An 18,487-nucleotide genomic window follows, 5' to 3' on the forward strand; every position below is an offset into this window, starting at 1 on the left:
ATATGGGACTACAGATGGAAATGAGCTTCTAGCTAACTCCAGCATATTTACATGTAATCATGTGTATTGATTGAAATGTTCATTCATTTGCTGGAAATAAACAAATATAGTAAAGTACACACACTTGGTTCCACTGTAGTCAGCCTAATAGTACAACTAATTCGCTATTAATCCATTTGAATAATGTTTTTTATAATATGTTTTTTATTTTTGTTTGTTAAGTGTTTTATTTTAACTGGTTGAGCTCCTACATTTCCACTAAACAAAACCCTTTTCTGTTTCTTCAGGCGATGGCAAGACGAAGGAAAGCAGCCCTTTTATCAACAACACCGATAATGACACGGGGAACAACTATGATGGCAAGAACATGGCCCTCTTTGAGGTAACACTCTTCAACCATTTAACGTGTACCGGTACTACAGCCTACGTAGTGCAGTTACTTTTGTTTGATTTTGAAGCGTGTCAGACTCAGAACATGCCATTTGTTTTGAGAAGATGTCACGAGGCCATTAAAGAGAAGCCTCATATCTTACCACAGCAACACCTTGAGGTGGTGCATTTGTCATAACATCAATATCTCATTTTCCCAAGCTTTCAAGCATCTCTGAGGCATTATTTTTGGTGTGATGACTGATCACCGGCTATGATAGACTAGGCGTGCAGCCATCATGTCTTTGACCTTGGCTTGAGGTAATAAATGAATTACTGCAGGCAAAGTCAACAATTTGTTAACATTAGGCAGGTGAAAAACACAATGAGCTGTTAATACATTCACTGCCAAAGGATATATAAAAAGAAATATATATTATATATATATATATATATATATATTTTTTTTTTTTTAGAACCCAAGATAACGTGATCTGAAGATTTACTGCTCCATTCACTTCCTGGTTAATTTATTACTTTAAAATCCTGTATCTCGGCTCCTGTGTATTTTTGGCGAAACATGCTATTTTCAAATGGCTGCAATTATGGAACGGATTACCGCGATCAGATTTTTTTTTCTTTTCGATTCTACGAGACTCCTGTGTGTGTGTAATGAGGGGATCACCGTGAGGACGGTGATCACGTAAAATATTTTGTGACTACTTAAAAGGTAAAAAATGTTTTTGCTGGCACTGGCTGTGCCCTGTTTTAAAAAGCCTCTGGCAGTGAATGTGTTAATTCTTTCCTCTCAAATGCCATTTGAAGATAGCACGTCACTCACATTTTGTATTCAAAAATATTTATACAAAAGCATGTGTAAAAGAATGTAGAGTTGACCTGTGTCCTATCTTTATTGTGGTGCAGTGGTGATAGCTCTCAAGTGTCAGCGCGCACCATTGTGAGCTAAATCAATTCCAAACACGGAGATAAAAGCGAACAGTGGCCAGTCTTTTTATAACACAGCATTGATTTGATCAAAGAATATATTTGGCCAAACGTTGTTTTCCTTCAAGTACATTCAAATGAACTGTTGTTTCCTGGTACTTGTCCATGCCATTTGGCTGCCCTTGTCCCTCCGCGGTCACTGGCGTCTAGCATAGCATCCAAGAATAAAGTCACTTCGGCACTGTGGTTCTATTCGTGCCAGTCGGCAACAAATTTAATCCAGCCATGCTATTCTAACATCCTTTGATTCATGAATATCCAGTGAATTAAGATTTTTGTGGAATCCAATGTTGGGAGTGGAGTTGGTTGTTCATTCCCTCCATTGGCTAATTTACCATTTTGGCCAAGCATGAAGATAATTATATCCTTTCTCTGATGTTCATTTTTCAGGAAATGAAAAAAGTGGAGTTAGGAGGTTTTGTTCATCATTGATAAGAACAGCTGAATGGACCTCACAATGAGGTTGGAGGTCAAAAGGGGTGGAGCCTGGAGTAAGCAAAACCAGCTAACTCCGGTGAAGTTAGCTGGTTTAGCAGAAAGTTTGAGGATCCAATGGAGTTAGCTGGTTTTGTCAGAAGCGCTTTTTAATGCTTTTCATTGGTTCAATATTTTTTTTACCAACACACAGACATAAAGGGTGTTCAATGGCCATGATTTATGAGAAAAAATGAAAAAGCATCAAAATGGCTGGTTTCTGCCAGACAGCAACGCTCATACTTGATTTAATATAAGTGGTAATAACCCTTTCTGAACTGTTTGGACACTGCTAAAAAGGGTATTTATTTTCAACTTTACAGGAGGAGATGGACAGCAACCCTGCGGTTTCATCTATCCTCAATAAACTGGCAAACTACACCAATCTGACCCAGGGGGCTCAGGAACATGAAGAGGCGGACGAAGATGAGGGACACAAAAAGAAAGCTGTCAAGGTACAATAAGTTTTCATTTCTGTTCAGTACCTTTTTAAAGGTAGGGTAAGTGATATTCTTTGGTTAAAATTACATTTTTTGTTAAAATGTTAAAGCTCTACTAACAGTATATTGTGATTATTGCTGATGTGAGTAATCATTGCTATATAGACTAGAAGGACACAAAATACATTTTCCGGTGGGTTGCCAATTTCATCCAATCAGGAGAAAGTACCTATTCATCAGCTTCAAGTTTATAGTGTTTGAGTTCCAATTTTGTCTGCTCATTTCTTGGTGTCATCACTTCCAATGTCACTTGTTTGTACTGTATGCTGTATGAGTTCTCTCTCCTGATTGAATGAAATCCTGACAATACTCTATAGCAGTGATTACTATCAGAATATAGAGCTATTTAACTTATTTTAACAAAAGAAAATCACTTACTGCACCTTTTGATTCTGTCTTGTGTTGTTCTTTTCTCTGCGTTTATCTGTTATTCTGTCTGGCCCTCCGCTCTTCTCTCTTTAAGTTGTCGGTCCAATGCCTTTTGTGTAGATTTTAGGAAACCAATGAGTTAAATACAGCACATTTACCTTTTAAACCTGCTGAACTTACATTACATAACAGGATCACTGACCATGGAAACTCTTGTTTGTTTTATCAATCCTTTTGAGGGTTTGCAAATATGATCGATTTTTAGTTTTTCCTTCTCTCGACCGCTGCGTCCTTGCTCATACACTTTTCATGCTTGTGGGACACCACCGCCACCCTTTGTGCTTGTGGGATAACGTGACAAATAGTTAAAGGATCAGACCACGGCAACCACTAGAATATTAAAGTCACACATTCTGTGGATGTTCCGGCTGGTTGTCACCCAGTTCGGTGGGAGTCTGTTTCACCACAGCCATCTATCTAGCCACTAAGCTCTGGAATTGTAATGAAATAACCCTTTTATTACATTAACTCCAACAAGAACTTCTTTGTAAGCAGAATTAAACAACTGAATCAAATATATTCTAGTCCACTTGGTAGAACCAAGATCAAAAGGCCCCTTGACTGGGTTATCCCATTTTGGGCGGGAACCCCTATTTGTAACTATACCTTTCAGGAAGGGAACCCCTTTTGGGGTTCTTGTTCCTATGTACATTTGCAATATACATTTGTTGTAATTTTTGAGTACAACTGTTTTTCAGAAAACTTAGGTCAGGATTTAGAAGGCGATTTTAGAATCGGCCTCAGGTCTAAATGGGTTAAGACACAAGAGAATCCTTCATCTCAAGGGACATAGTCTGAAGGTTACGTGTACCCTATAGCAGGGGTCTTCAACAGGGGGTCTGGGACCCCTAGGGGGTCCTCAGAGTTACTACAGGGGGTCCCCCAAATCTTTGTGTGATATGATTTTTTTTTTTACATTAATCACTTGAACCCTAGCATCCCTTTTCTGAGGAGAACTTTAGCCAAAAATAGCAGATCTACAAGCTCACAACGCTGCTGCGAGGCGTTGTGAGCTTGTAGATCGGCTATTTTTGGCAATGAGTTATAGGTGTGTAGAGGGAAAAAAGAGCAGCAAAAGTTTATCTGAAACACACTTTTATACAATATAAAGGGGGTCCCTGCTTCATCGCTCTCTCAGCTAGGGGGTCCTTGGCCTGAAAACGTTGAAGACCCCTGCCCTATAGGTTAAAAGCATCCTAGATGATGAGCACATTTATCGGTAAATGTTATTAAAGATTATAAAGACCTATTGATCCTTTTGATGGAATCGGGTTGGCACCAGGAGAGCCTATTACTACAATCACAACACAAGGTTGTGTCATTTTAACGGATCAAACACAAGCATTTGTACTGCGTGTGCTTGTCTTTCCCTCTCATGGGAGCTCCTCAACTCAAGTTTTCATTCAGGCACCTTCCTTTTTCTTCTGAATAAAGTTGAAGAAAAATTAAAAATACCCACAGATGCCTCTGTAACCACAGCCCTGGTTCAATGCCAGTTACTTTCCCTCGTACTGTTCCTCGCACAAAGACACGCCATCGGGACCTCCCCATTGGCTTGGCGAAACAACTTTGTCAAAAAACTCAAACGGATAGAGCTGCCTGACACCACTGTCGTCTGCTCTTTGGCTGTGGAACCCAGTCCTGTGCATTTTGCATTGGGAGATGGCGAATAAGGTAGCTATTTATCAAGCTTAAAAGACGGGTAGCTGTTGTGGGATCTAAGCAGACGATTTTCTATTCTGTTTTTCCGAGTCATTTTTCATAAACATTGAATTTACAGTAGTCCTTCTGCCTTTGTCTTTTTGGATTGCTGTTGCGGAAATGCACTTTAATAGAAGGAATGTATGTTTTGCGGGCTCTGGTTTAATGTTGTAGGATGGTAAAGATTGGTATACTGCGCATTTTGATTATGGAATTGTTAATTTTGGGTCTCAGTGCTCAGTCCTATGGTTTAGTCTTCTCATCTTCTGTGGTTCTCAACAGTAGTTGAAAGTAACTAAGTACATTATGCTCAAGCATTGTACAATATTGGGGGATTTTTACTTGACTATACTTCTACTCCACTACATCTCAGATGCAAATATTGTACTTTTTACTCCACTATAATTATTTGACAGTTTACTAGTTACTTTGCAGATTTTGATTAATGCAAAACATGCATTAATGCAATGCATTATGTATCATTAATAATTATATGTTAAGCTACCCAGCAACACAAAGTAATTAAAATCAACCCCACCTTTACCAGCTGGAACATTAAAGTGATGAACACATTAATGCATATGGTTGCATAATAATGCAACAATTATGGTGAAATGGGCCATTCTGCATAATGAGTACTTTTGTTCGGTACTATACTGTAAGTATATATTGATGTCAACGTTTTTGTGCTTTCACGCAAGTAACATTTGTATTACAGTACTTGTGCTTGTAACATAGCATTTCTATATTGTGGTATTGCTACTTCTATTTAAGTAAAAAATCCCGAGTACTTCTTCCACCACTGGTTCTCAATCTCATTCTTCCCTCTGCTGGTGATTGCATGTAGGTCTGTGTGTATTATAATTTGTTAAGCTTGAATACAAGTATTTAGCTCAGAATAGTTGCCTTGGAGCTGTTATATCTCTATCTCTGGTGGAGATGGATGGAACAAAGTTCCAGTTGAGAATTGAAAACAAACAAACAAACTCTTTATTCATTATTGTGGCAAGACGAACGAGTTGCTGCATCACAACAGCAGAATTAATGTAATTGTCAAAGATAGATTTAGCCCAGAGTCTTGAGTATCAAGTTCAATTATGCAACTGCAACCCCTGCTTATTGGTCTTGGGGAGGATGTAGACAACATCTCCTCCAATACATGGAGCTGCCAACTGCTTCTTTTCACCTGACAGTGAGGAGTTTCACTTGGAAGGCTTTAACGTGTGTAGAGGAACACGCCATCACTCACAGTTCTGCTCCCTGCTAAACAGGTGCAACAAGAACATTGTAGTCCGACTTTATTTCCAGCGCATCAAGATAGTTATGGCTTAGATACATAACTATCACCACACAGAAACTATGACGGTCCAAGGAAAGTCCTGAGAGCAGATGGACATCGCAGAACCTAGTTAGTCAGGCCAGGTGTGACTGCTTAAATCAGCCACCACCTGCACCACAATCACTGTTTGATGCACATTTTTTCGGGTGCATTTCGCCTTTCTGACGTTAACGCACCCCCATTTTTTCAACGTTTGCCCAGAGTGGTGTTCAAAGAGAGTGATGCATTATACAGAGACACAGAACTGAACGGTTTAATTGTCAATAAATGCATTGATTTACAGAATATAATATACAGCACACTGACATGTGTATGTATGTACTTACATCAATGTCTTAGTAAATCTAAAAAATGCAAATATTTGAGTGTTAACAGCTAATGTTACTTGTTGACATGATGCCTTGTTAACATTTTAAGCCAATTTTGGTTAATTTGGTTAAGGAGCTTTTGGCTGTTTATTGCTTTAAAAACATTGTACATTTTAAAAGTAGTTTCAAATTGTCTGTTCTGCTGCAACTCTGTGCTGCTAGTGCTTACTGCTAACTTGTGGGAACTGAAAAGAAGCTCCATGATCCGGTCATTGCTGTGAAAATATTGGAGTGAATGGAGGTCTCCACCGGTCTTTGCACCACTCTGCATTTGTCTCCCAACCTGGGGGATCCCAATGAGGGAGGGGTGATGTGTCTGAATCTCTGGTTCATTCTGACAGCTGGAATGAATGGTAATGGTTTCATCACATCTTTATGGTTTTATTCATTCATTTTGTTTCATACTTCATACTCCATAAGTTTGTCTTCTCTGCTGCCCCCCCCCCTTTCTGCCACACACTTCACTGTCCATTTCCTCTTATATTACCTCAATGTCTCCTCCTTACCCCTCTCCCCCTCTAGAGCCCTCAGATGGGGACCTTCATGGGTGTCTACCTGCCCTGCCTCCAGAACATCCTGGGAGTCATCCTCTTCCTGCGTCTCACCTGGATTGTTGGCACAGCAGGCATCATGGAGTCTCTGGCCATCGTGGGCATGACCTGCTCCTGTGTAAGTACACGCCCTCACATGTTGGAATGTTAACTTAAAATTCATTGAAATGTCAACACATCCATAGCCATACTGTATTGTATATCACAGAAATGTGCAAATGAGGTTAAAAAATATCAGGGTTACGATTGGCGAGGCAGGCAGACCAAAGTGCAGAATTACTGGAAAATAAGTCCTTTATTTGGAGCGCAGAACTGGCTGGCATGAAACCGAGGTATCATTTCTGTAACACAAGAAGCAGAAGAACTGAAACCCTACATCATTCAACGATCTCTCTCTCTCACACACACACACACACACACACACACACACACACACACTGAGGGAAGAGACAAATGTACTCTCACAGCACAGGCCAGGGTACGGCTGGAGTGGGCAGGGAGCAGAATGAGCTGGGAAACTAAAGGTTTGTGTATCAAGTTGACTAGAGTGTTGTGACAGGCAAAACACAGGGCAACACTGACGAGGCTAACGCAAGACAGGTGAGTAGGGAGAGGCAGGCTGGGGGAGGGGTACAAGAACACAAGACAGGTGACCTCTTGTGAGAATTCTCGAAAATGTTAATGACATGCCCAAAATAGTGGTGGCAGGTTGAAAGTGGTTAAAGGTAGGGTAAGTGATATAACTTTGTTAAAATAAGTGTTAAATAACTATATATATTGATATTAATCATTGCTGTAGAGTGTTTGTTTGTTAAAATTCAAACGGACAAACAATTCACATTGTTTTTTGGTTTAAAACTACTGGTTTTGAGCTATATTGAAACATCAAACAACACATGTCAACGAGGTCAAAATGACCTCGTTGACATTTGTGAAACCACACCTGAATCTCATCTGTGATTAGAAACCATCTGGGGAACAATCATACTGGAGGAAACAAATCTGTGGCTACGCGAACAGGTACCAAAATCGTTCAAAACCCTGGCAGAGGCTACAGACTGTTCTGAAAAAACTCTGGCAGTCAATAAACAGAAAATGCATTTTCAGCTCGGGATACCAATTTGATCCAATCAGGAGAGAGAACTCATACAGGATAAACTAGTGAAAATGGAAGTGATGACACAAAGAAATGAGCAGACAAAATTGGAACTGGGACACTATCAAATTGAAGCTGATAAATGGGTGCTCTCTCCTGATAGGTTAATGTATTTTCTGTTTATTAAAGAGCCGAGTTGTGAGCTCGGAGAACAAGGGCAGTATCACACGACAAGTTCTAAAGTTTATTACACACCTAGAGAATATAATATTGGCAACAATCTCACGATACGATACGTATCACGATACTTGGGTCACGATACGATTATATTGCGATACGCATCACGATACTTGGGTCGTATCACGATATTGCGATATATTGCGATAGATTGCGAAATATTGCGATATATACATATATCATAACTACATATTGTTTATATATACACTACATATTGAGTAGCTGCAGATCTGTGATAGGTTCTTTGAATGTTTTTCATAAAGCCTGTATCTAAAAAAGCAAAAAAAAAAAAAGAATTAAAAAAAAAATCACGATATTGATACTGGAGTATCGATACAGTATCGCGAAATAAAATATCGCGATATATCGCGATATTGATAATATTGCCCATCCCTATAGAATAGACTAGCAAAACAACAGATGCATCTCATATGCTCGGGCGCCAGTCAATCTGATAAAGTAGTTGATGGACATGGTGTCAAGTGTATCGGTATTTGTTTACGCAGATGGAAGTGAATCAACAAATGCATTTCCTGCTCAAGCAGATAAAAACGTCATATGATCGTCATAACATTGACTTTCACTTTGATACATTTTAAAATATTTCAAAGTCGTTTGGACACTTCTTTTTCTTTCTAGTTGATGGCAAATGTATGAACATAATTGAACTTACATTCAAGAGATTTAGAGCATGCATAAGATGATTACACTAAGAGTGGATGCATTTGAGTATATTGCATTGGAGTGCCTTATGTAAGAAGTGCATTTGATGCAGTGTGGATGTATGCACATCCATGTATAATATACTGTATGTTCTGGGTGTTGCAGGCTTGAGTGTTTTTTAGCTTCAAACGTGGTAGATTGTGGGGATGGATGGCATCAGAGGTCGGATTGACGGCACTAGTGAGAGTATGCTGCGAGTTGAGACAGTGGCCACTGATCCCTCCTATATTTAGCGATGAAGGCTTTTCTGATTCCCGCACCCGCTCCTAATGGTACATGGCAGCTTGATGCCTAATCCCTTCCTCTGAAAAGCATGTGTGTGTGTGTGTGTGTGACACACACACACACACACACACACACACACACACACACACACACACACACACACACACACACACTCTCTCTCTTTACCAATCCCACAGCAGACAATGCGTTCCTTAAGCTTAGTAAGGGGCTGTGCAGACAATGTCTTCGAGTGCAATCTCAATTGAATCCTTCCTGTCTTCTAATACGCCTTCAAGGAACTCCCCCCTCCTTCTACACCAGTGTGACGTACAGTGTGTACGTAGGCTGGACAAGAACCGATAGGAAGTACCGCCCTAAAAGAAGCTGCGTTAATCCTGTGCAGATCTGTTTACATTCCCGGGTTCATGTAAGCCGTGGCGTGATTGATCCATTGGTTGGTCAAAAAGACCGCTTCCAGGGGAAGTACATGCAACGGAAGTCCCGCCTTTTATAGGCGCTTTTGGCCATGGTTCTTTTTCCAGGCTTTTCCCCTCACGAGATGAGATGAGGCTGCAAACCACGTTATAGGACAAAGGAGAGGAGCGAGGAGGATTGCAGAGTGATGAAATTGATGTAAAGCCACATGTAATCCTCTGCTTTGAAAAGTTAACTGGTCGTCAACAAGACTTCAGAAGAGCTAAATATTATGTCTCTATCCACAAGTTTCCTAGGGCATTGTGGGCATCACTTCCTGTCGATTTGATGAGGTTTCAGTGCTCAAATCGACAGGAAGTCATGCCCACAATGCCCTAGGAAACTTGTGGATAGCAGTGGTTTACAACCCTTTTCATATCAAGGTCCATTATTTATTCAGCATTTGAGCCCCACGGACCACCATTTGATGAGATTTAGCCTCTCAACGTAGCCAAAACGTAGAATATTGTGTTATCGTTGGATACGATTTTGTTCACAATTCCATGCTGTATTGATGTTTGTGCCATAGGAGAGGCAAATGTTGATCAAAAAATAGCAATTCTTTAATTAAGTGCTGCAGATGTTTAACAATAATTTAACTCTTAACACATTGACTGCCAGAGTTTATTCATAATTTACTACATTGACTGCCAGCGATTTGCGTGTTTTTTTGTTTTGTTATTTTGTTATTTAAATGCATTTAAGTTTCTCAGGCCATGGTTTTAAACACCTACGAGAATCGACCACCAGAGAGCAGCAAAATGACACCCCCCCCCCCCCCCCTCCAGGCTCAAACAGTCAAAACAACATGAACCGTATGTGACGTCTTCGACAATCTATGATCGGCCTAAAAACGATGTGATACACGACGACGATGCCTGATCGTCACCCGGACCAAAGAAAATAGAAGTGGAGCTATCCGTTTGTATTTTATACCGTGTGAAAAAACGTATTTTAGCCACTTTAGCGCATTTTTCAAGCTAAAACCGGAAACGGAAATCGCTGAAATTGCTACCGGGTGAAGCGGAAGTGACTCGGAGGCGAAAATGATCTCGGAATGTAAATAAGACAGCGTGATCGTCTATTAACTAAATTAAACATTAGGACGCAGATCTGCGTCCTAGATTACTCTGGCAGCCCACGGTTGAATCTATTAGGACGCAGATCAGAGAGCATAAAATGAAACCAAATGGACCCGTAAGGGTCCATTTGGTTTCATATCACGCTCTCAAGAGTTAAAGATCTATATGGGTCCATTTGGTTACCAACACCATCATTTAGCTGGGACCACCTGGAACCCCCTCAAGGACCACTGGTGGTCCCCGGACCACTGGTTGAGAACCACTGCTCTATAGTGATAGAAATAATAGAGATGACAAACAGTTTCTGTACATAAAAATGCTTACATACTGTACTGTATACAACAGTAATGAGGAATTTGACAGAAACGGTAGTCCCTTCTGCCAGAAACTGAAATGCGCAATTGCGGCTACATTACAGTTACATCAGCAATGTAGGCTCTGAATTTATTTGAACAATTAAACTACACCCCCTGTTGTTTTCATAATGACTTGGTAGTTACTGTGAGAACTGAAGAGAGCAGCTTATCCCAGCGGCTTTATGGGCCCACGTCCACACATCAGCCAGTCAGTCACTCATGGGATCACGTGGTGCAGAGCACATTGTCAGATGTTGTTAAAAGTGCCATGAATTGTTTGATTCAGATGAGTTCAGTTCAGGTCAGTCCTTACTCACTGCAGTTCAGGTTTCATCATCAGGAAATCGAGTGAGGAAATCGAGTGACTTGCTGGCTAGGATTTAAGAAATGCAAATAAACATGGGCCTCTTTTCCAAATATTTGCAGAATGGGTTTGAGATTGAACCACTTCAACCCTAGCATCCGTATTCTGGGCATGTCATAGGCAAACATTCGGTGAAAATAGGTAAACGTTCTGCGAAAATGGCAGATCTACATCTCGCGTATCGTTTTGCAATGCATTGTGAGAATGTAGATCTACAATTTTCTCAGAAGAGATTTGGTGTAGGGGGAGGTAATGATTGGGCTGAGGATAGATCCCTGGGAGACCCCGGTCAACAAAGTATATAGGGTTTAAGTGGTTAAGAGAATAACTAACTGCCTAAACCATTAGAAATGATTCTCACTAGAAGATGTATTTTCAAGAGACAAATGACACACACAAGTTACCACATGGAACCAGTGCACAATGCTAAGTCATTGTTGTTGGCATTGTACTGTACCAAAAGGTATTATTATAACTTTTGAGTTTATGGGTGTCATGATCTAAGTTAGTATTAATGATCTGACAGTCTGACCCTAAACCTACTGTACCAGTCACCCATGACTGACTGTAAGACCAAATAATTGTCTTGCCAAATATTTTTGCTCCAACCCAAACCTTATGGGGCGGCCATAGCTGATTCGGTAGAGGCCGCCTGGGAAACAGAAGGTCCCAGGTTCGATTCCCGATTCGATTCCTGGCCCCAGAAATGGTGTTGAGGTGTCCCTGAGCAAGATACCTGCTCCTCCTCTTGTGCTCAAGTCTGACCACTTGGGTAGCAATCAGCTGGGTGAAGCTGACAACGGAATTTCCTCCTTGGGATCAAATGGTTCTAATTATTAACTTTAAAGGGCCAGTCCTGGATTGTTTTCAAAATATAGGTTTTCAACCGAAGCCTGACTCTGCTGAGCAATTGACGATAATTCACATGGTGGCAGTTTTTTGCTCTTGACATCATACTCGAGTCAATTACCCATGGTGAATAGGCTCTATTCACGGCAGCCATATTGGAAAGAAATTGGGCCTCTTCCTACTTCCTTCACAGGTTTTGCCAGTGATACTAATGAAGGCTTTGTTCCATTTCATGTAACACAGTGGTTCTCAAACTTTTAATTTCAAGGACCCCCATAACTCTGAGAGTGTACACTCAGAGTTACACACCTTTTAAAGTGCACAACAGTACCCCGACTCTGTTTGACCCGAATGGAACAGAGCCTTCATTAGTATCATTGGTAACACCTGTGAAGGAAGTAAGAAGAGGCCCAATTGCTATCCAAAATGGCTGCTGTGCATAGAGCCAATTGAATAAAACCCAATCCAAGCCCACTGATCAGATTCTGATCAACCCAGCGAGAAACATCAACAAGTAAAAGGGTTACCAGAGCTAGGTGGGTGTACACACACCATGTAAGGCAAGATGTCCTTGTGATTAACCTCTGGTCATGTTGTCTAATCACTTCAAACATGTCAGGTAACATCGTTGGCCAGGCGAGACAGCACTCCTCCTCCCAGTAGTCTAGTGACTCCTCTTGTTCATTTAGAAGTAGTGACTCGACCAATCCACTCCTCCTGCCAAAGCCTCCTGTGAAAGCTTAGGGCTTTCACTGGAGGCCGGAGGAACATTTGCCAGCTAATTGGCTTTGCTCCAGATTTTCCACCCTCAGCGTGACAGTGGGCAGGAAGCAAAGGACGCAAGATTTATTTTGGTCATCGACACCTGACCCAAGGACATCTCTCCATCTCCATTTAATGTTTTCACTTTAAATGACTGTACTGATTAGGAATGGGTGCTTGGGCTTAATTTTCTGAACGTGTACACTTGGAGTGTTAGTGGTTTAAAGGACAACTTAGTTTTTTTACAACCAAGGTTTATGTTTTAGCTTGTAATTAAAGTAAATCAAAGATGAGTGTTATTTTTTTTTCATTTACTGCTTTCTATAGTTTTAGCAATTTTCGCAATATTTTTTACAGTGGGCGGGGTGGCATTTGGGCAGGTGGCTAAATATGTATTTTTTTACACAATAACCCGGCGATTTCTTTATTATTATTTACAGTAGCTCTTCTAGCCCCCAATAACTCACATCTGGCCATCAAAGACCACGGGACCTTTTTTATTGTGTAAAAAAATACATATTTAGCCCCCTGCCCGAATGCCCCCGCCCACTGTAAAAAAAGATCACGAAAATTGCCCAAAAAAATATTTTTTTAACACTCACCTTTTATTTACATTAATTACAAGCTAAAACATAAACCTTGGTTGTAAAAAAAAAAGTTGTCCTTTAACGCTGTTAACCATAGCCGACGACATGTCTCTCTATACATCTCTGGGAGTGAATGCATAGAATCTCTGCATCCGTATCCGTCCTTCACGTATCTTGAGAACCATCTCACCGATCGACTTCGATCAAACTTGGTGTGTGCATCGCCAAGGACCCGAGGAGTCAGTCGGATCAGTGGTTCTCCAAAAAGTACTGACGTCATGGCCGCCGTCGGCAACACTACTTTTCAAGCCTGGCAATACCACTTTTTTTCCCAGACCAAATGGCCTTTTTACACAACCCAGTGCACACACGCACTGTGTTGTAAACTGGTCAACTCCTGGCGACTGCAGAGCAAGCTCACAAAATAAATACATCCAGATTCAGTGGTCCGTAATCCGAGTCCGGACTGATCTGTGGTCGGCAGGCGGGTTATGGCGGCTGATAATGCCCAAGCTGAGCACTGCACTTGACAGGCGGATATGAAGTGTGGTTCTTGTTTTTGCCGGACCCAGGGGGTCTGGCTTACATGAGGCTTTGTACCCGTTTTCTCCATACATGGGCATGGTCACTTTGTCCTTAGGCCCCAGCCATAAAAGTCTGTCCCCCTTTCGTCCATACATGGGCATAGACACAGACTGACACGTCATGTGAAGTCTGGGTCTGGCAGAACCAGGTCTCCTGGTCTTGTTACTTTATGCTACATTATGCTACTGATGTCATAATCTTACCCCAAGTACTGTGATAATGGGTACTGCAAATAAGTTATCTGACAACGGGTACAACGGGTATTGCATAACCGAATGGGCATCACACTTTATACAAATTAACATCACAACACAAGCCTTGAACACAGCATATCATAATGTAGGGCAACCGACATCAGTGAACACAGGGAACAGAGCCAACCGTCTTATTACAGATTACAAGGTGGGCAGCAAGTAAAGTTAGCATAAATGTTGTCCACTGCCTTGTGGTTTCCTAGAACAAAACATAAACGGCTCGTCTCCCATATTAGAATGCAGCACTTGCATAATTAATTGCATTAAATCCAGTCTGAGAACTCTCACTTTGTTCAGAATGAGTGTGTAACACACAAATGCTGTGATGTATGTATGCAGTTTACAGTGTACCTGCCCCCATCCCATTTACTCACTCATCTATTATACAGAAACAATATTGTCCAAGATGTTTACTATTTTTATAATTTCAAGCAAAGCACAAACCATCTCGCATCCTTGCAATTGTTGGAAATAATGTGTATCTATCTAACCATCCCAATTGCTCTCGCTTTTCTCTGTCATTGCTCCTAACCAGGAAACGGTGTTATGTAACAGTGCCAGATGCAAATATCCGTGGAACCTGATAAAACAACGTGTGGTTTCCCCTGGAAAGCTCGTATCCATTACCAAGCTCAAAGATTTAAAGCATAAGCCTTGACAGAGTCATTTCACAGGCCTGATGCAGGATTAACCTCTTACTGGTTCTAATGGTCATAGAAAACATACTTCGTGCAGGAATACGATGCACAAAGTAAAAAAATATATAATTGTATCTCAACAAATGAAAAACAAAAAAAAGAGTAATTTTGCAAATGTGTGGAAACCCTATGGTGTCTATGAGCTGTCACGAATGAACCTTTATAAATCATGTTTTATAAATTGTTCTGTCATTTATTCCACAGACCATGTTGACAGCCATATCCATGAGTGCAATCGCAACTAATGGCGTGGTACCAGGTAGGAAGGCTTTACATACACATATATTTTTCAACAGCTGTTGCTATTATGAATTGAGACCAAACTGTGAACCGTGTCTGAACTTCACTGGTTGGAAGATTAATGAATAGATGAGACGATGAGACGAGAGATGAGATGAGAAGTACTGCAGCTCCAACATAATCAGTGTACCTTGTACAATGTTCATATCTACTAGCTGTTAATTCATCTTAGATTTTTCTTACAAAACGGCATATATTTTTCGATAAAGTCATGATTTTTATCTATGAAATAATGTGGTTGTACATTATTTCTGCTTTCTGACCCCCAGCTGGAGGCTCCTACTACATGATCTCCAGATCTCTAGGACCAGAGTTTGGTGGAGCTGTGGGCCTCTGTTTCTACCTGGGAACAACCTTCGCTGGCTCCATGTACATATTGGGTACTATTGAAATTTTGCTGGTGAGTGATCTTAAGTGATACACAATGTTGTTGTCCAAATCGAATATGAAATACTCAAGAGTGCAGCCTTATAATGGTAGCTCTAGTTTTTACTTCTTGCGCTCCAGTATGATGAACATCAAGTAGACAATTTGACACATGATTGTTCCGTACCTAAACGGATATCTTGATACTTGATCAATATCAAAAGAAGGTCTTATGGTTATGGTGATATTCATAAAACAATAGGCTCTATGCACAGCAGCCATTTTGGAGAGAAATTGGGCCTCTTCTTACTTCCTTCACAGGTGTTACCAATGATACTAATGAAGGCTCTGTTCCATTATGGTCAAACAGAGCTGATATTTTGGCTCACTGGAAACACTGCTACACCAGTGGGTTTCAAAGTGTGGTCCAAGGACCCTCATGGTTCCTTGAGGGGGTTCCAAATGTCCCCTTAAAAGGTGTGTAACTCTGAGAGTGTACAAATGGAAGTCTTCATTACTAGTATCATTGGTAAAACCTGTGAAGGAAGTAAGGAAGAGGCCCAATTTCTTTCCAATATGGCTGCTGTGCATAGAACCTATTGTTACTGTAGGTCTAAATGAGGTAAGTGAAGTATTTCTTAAAAATATGGGTCTGACGCACTGTTTGTTTCCCCATCAAACCTTCAGACCTACATCGTGCCTAAGGCGGCCATCTTTGTGGCTGAGAAGAAGGAGGACGAGGTGGAGGCCTTGCTGAATAACATGCGTGTTTACGGCACCTGTTGCTTGGCGCTCATGTCCCTGGTTGTGTTTGTCGGCGTGAAGTATGTGAACAAACTGGCCCTGGTCTTCCTCGCCTGCGTCATCTTGTCCATCTTCGCCATCTACGCCGGCGTTATCAAGACCGCCATTGAGCCCCCAGACTTCCCGTGAGTCCTGAAATATGTGTAATGTACTCGCATCATGTTAATGTGGGTGTAAGCGATATTTATTTTGTTAAAATAAGTGTTAATTAGGTCTATATATTCCTGTAGTAAGCATTGCTGTAGAGTGTTTGTTCAATAATCGGGGTCTCTTCAGTGAATAGAAAATACATTTTCAGGTCAGGATTGACAATTGTATCAAATCAGGATGGAGAACTCATACTGTACAGGATACAGGATGAACAAGTGAAATTAGAAGTCATGAACCAAAACAATGAGTAGACAAAAATTGAAGCTGATAAATCTTTGTGGAGTTCACTTCTTTCTACTGGGTGAACTGAACTAAAAAGCTGAAGAGATGAGGAGATTACTTCGAACATAGCGCTTTAACTTTTAGCTTTTCTTCAGTTACACACCCATTAATGTAACTTAAAGGGGCTACACCATGAATTTCATTTTTTTTTGGGTTTTTAGTATTTTTTGGGCTCCCCAGTGTCTCTTGTACCCAAAAACATATTTTTTTTTAACATTCAGTCATTCATGCTCATTTCATGGATTTCCTGAATGGGCGTGTCTGAACAGGCCATTTCAGAATGGCAGGGCAAGTGATGTCACTTGCCCTGATTTTGCATTGATGATGGCCAGACAGAATTGCTCAGTAGCTCCCCCCTGACAAATAGGACTTTTTGGTATTGCAGCTGAAAAAGCTTGGAATGACAGACAGTCAGATTGTGATAAAAAATATCTGGATGTTTTTTGGGCTTACAACCTGTTTAAAACGTATTAGGGGGCAATATTTATATATAATATATTTTTTTTTAATTCATGGTGTAGCCCCTTTAAGTGACACACAATTGCTTGTGAGGGCATGCTCTCTATATAATAAACTCTTTAATGTCTTATAGGGGTTTGCTGATCTAATTTCACGATATTGGGCTCACGATATCGATACGATACGATATATGGCACTTTTTTATTATGAAAATATATAGGGGGGAAAAAAGCTTATGAAAATATATGGGGAGTAAAAAAAGCAAATGCAAACAAATACTTCTGTTTTTGCATTATTATTATTGCAAAAAATAGTAATACTAATAAAAAAATATATATATATTTTTTTTCAAACGCCAAAACGATACATATCGTCATGAAAACGTATCGCGATATATCGCGGGACGATATATCGCGGGACGATATATTGGCACACCCCTGATGTTTTACCTTTCTCTTTCTCTTTTTCCCCTTCCCAAACCAGTGTTTGCCTGTTGGGGAACCGCACGTTGCAGAGCCAAAACTTCGACAAGTGTCTAAAGACGGAGATCATCGACAACGTGACCGTCACCACCAAGCTCTGGGGTCTGTTCTGCGATGGGCCGGAGCTCAACGCCACCTGTGACGAGTACTTCCGTGTCAACGAAGTGACCGCGCTGCAGGGGATCCCCGGGCTGAAAAGTGGAGTGATCTCAGGTCAGCAGCGCCATGATTTCTGTTTTGACGTTGCAGTTGGGGAGCTGCGGGGCAGTGTGATGAATACCAGCATGGGGGAGGACACCTTGAATGACACATGAGTCACGCTGAAAGCTAAAAAGATACATATTTTGGGGTGACTCAAAAATGGTGTAAACATGTGTGACCTAGAAGCGGACGGCCGTCGCTGAGTCGGTAAATAGGCCGTCTGGGAATCGGAAGGTTGTCGGTTTGACCCTCGGCTTGCTACTGTATCCCTGAGGAAGACATGTAACCCCTAAGAGCCGATAGGGGTTTTTCAGTTTGGTGTTTGATTTCAATTAAGTTAGTTTTACGAGTGCATAATAGGTTTAGTTTTAGGAATTTACAAGTTTTATTTTAGTCTTTTTCTGTTTAGTTTTTA

The 18,487-nt window shown here is 40.8% G+C and overlaps 1 protein-coding gene across 5 annotated transcripts in view; it reads left to right on the forward strand.

Moving 5' to 3' along the window:
* The window catches only part of slc12a7b (solute carrier family 12 member 7b), an 89,496-nt gene that overhangs the window by 51,061 nt on the left and 19,948 nt on the right, over window positions 1-18,487 (forward strand). For all 5 annotated transcript variants that reach the window (XM_084048296.1, XM_084048297.1, XM_084048299.1 and 2 more), the window contains exons 2-8: window positions 288-382; window positions 2,172-2,303; window positions 6,708-6,854; window positions 15,233-15,287; window positions 15,598-15,728; window positions 16,382-16,623; window positions 17,873-18,084. In XM_084048296.1, coding sequence (XP_083904422.1) covers window positions 288-382; window positions 2,172-2,303; window positions 6,708-6,854; window positions 15,233-15,287; window positions 15,598-15,728; window positions 16,382-16,623; window positions 17,873-18,084 — 1,014 coding nt within the window. The remainder of the gene's footprint in view (window positions 1-287; window positions 383-2,171; window positions 2,304-6,707; window positions 6,855-15,232; window positions 15,288-15,597; window positions 15,729-16,381; window positions 16,624-17,872; window positions 18,085-18,487) is intronic.

Source organism: Gymnoscopelus microlampas (assembly GCF_963454915.1).
Source record: "Gymnoscopelus microlampas genome assembly, chromosome: 22".
NCBI classification, from domain to species: domain Eukaryota; kingdom Metazoa; phylum Chordata; class Actinopteri; order Myctophiformes; family Myctophidae; genus Gymnoscopelus; species Gymnoscopelus microlampas.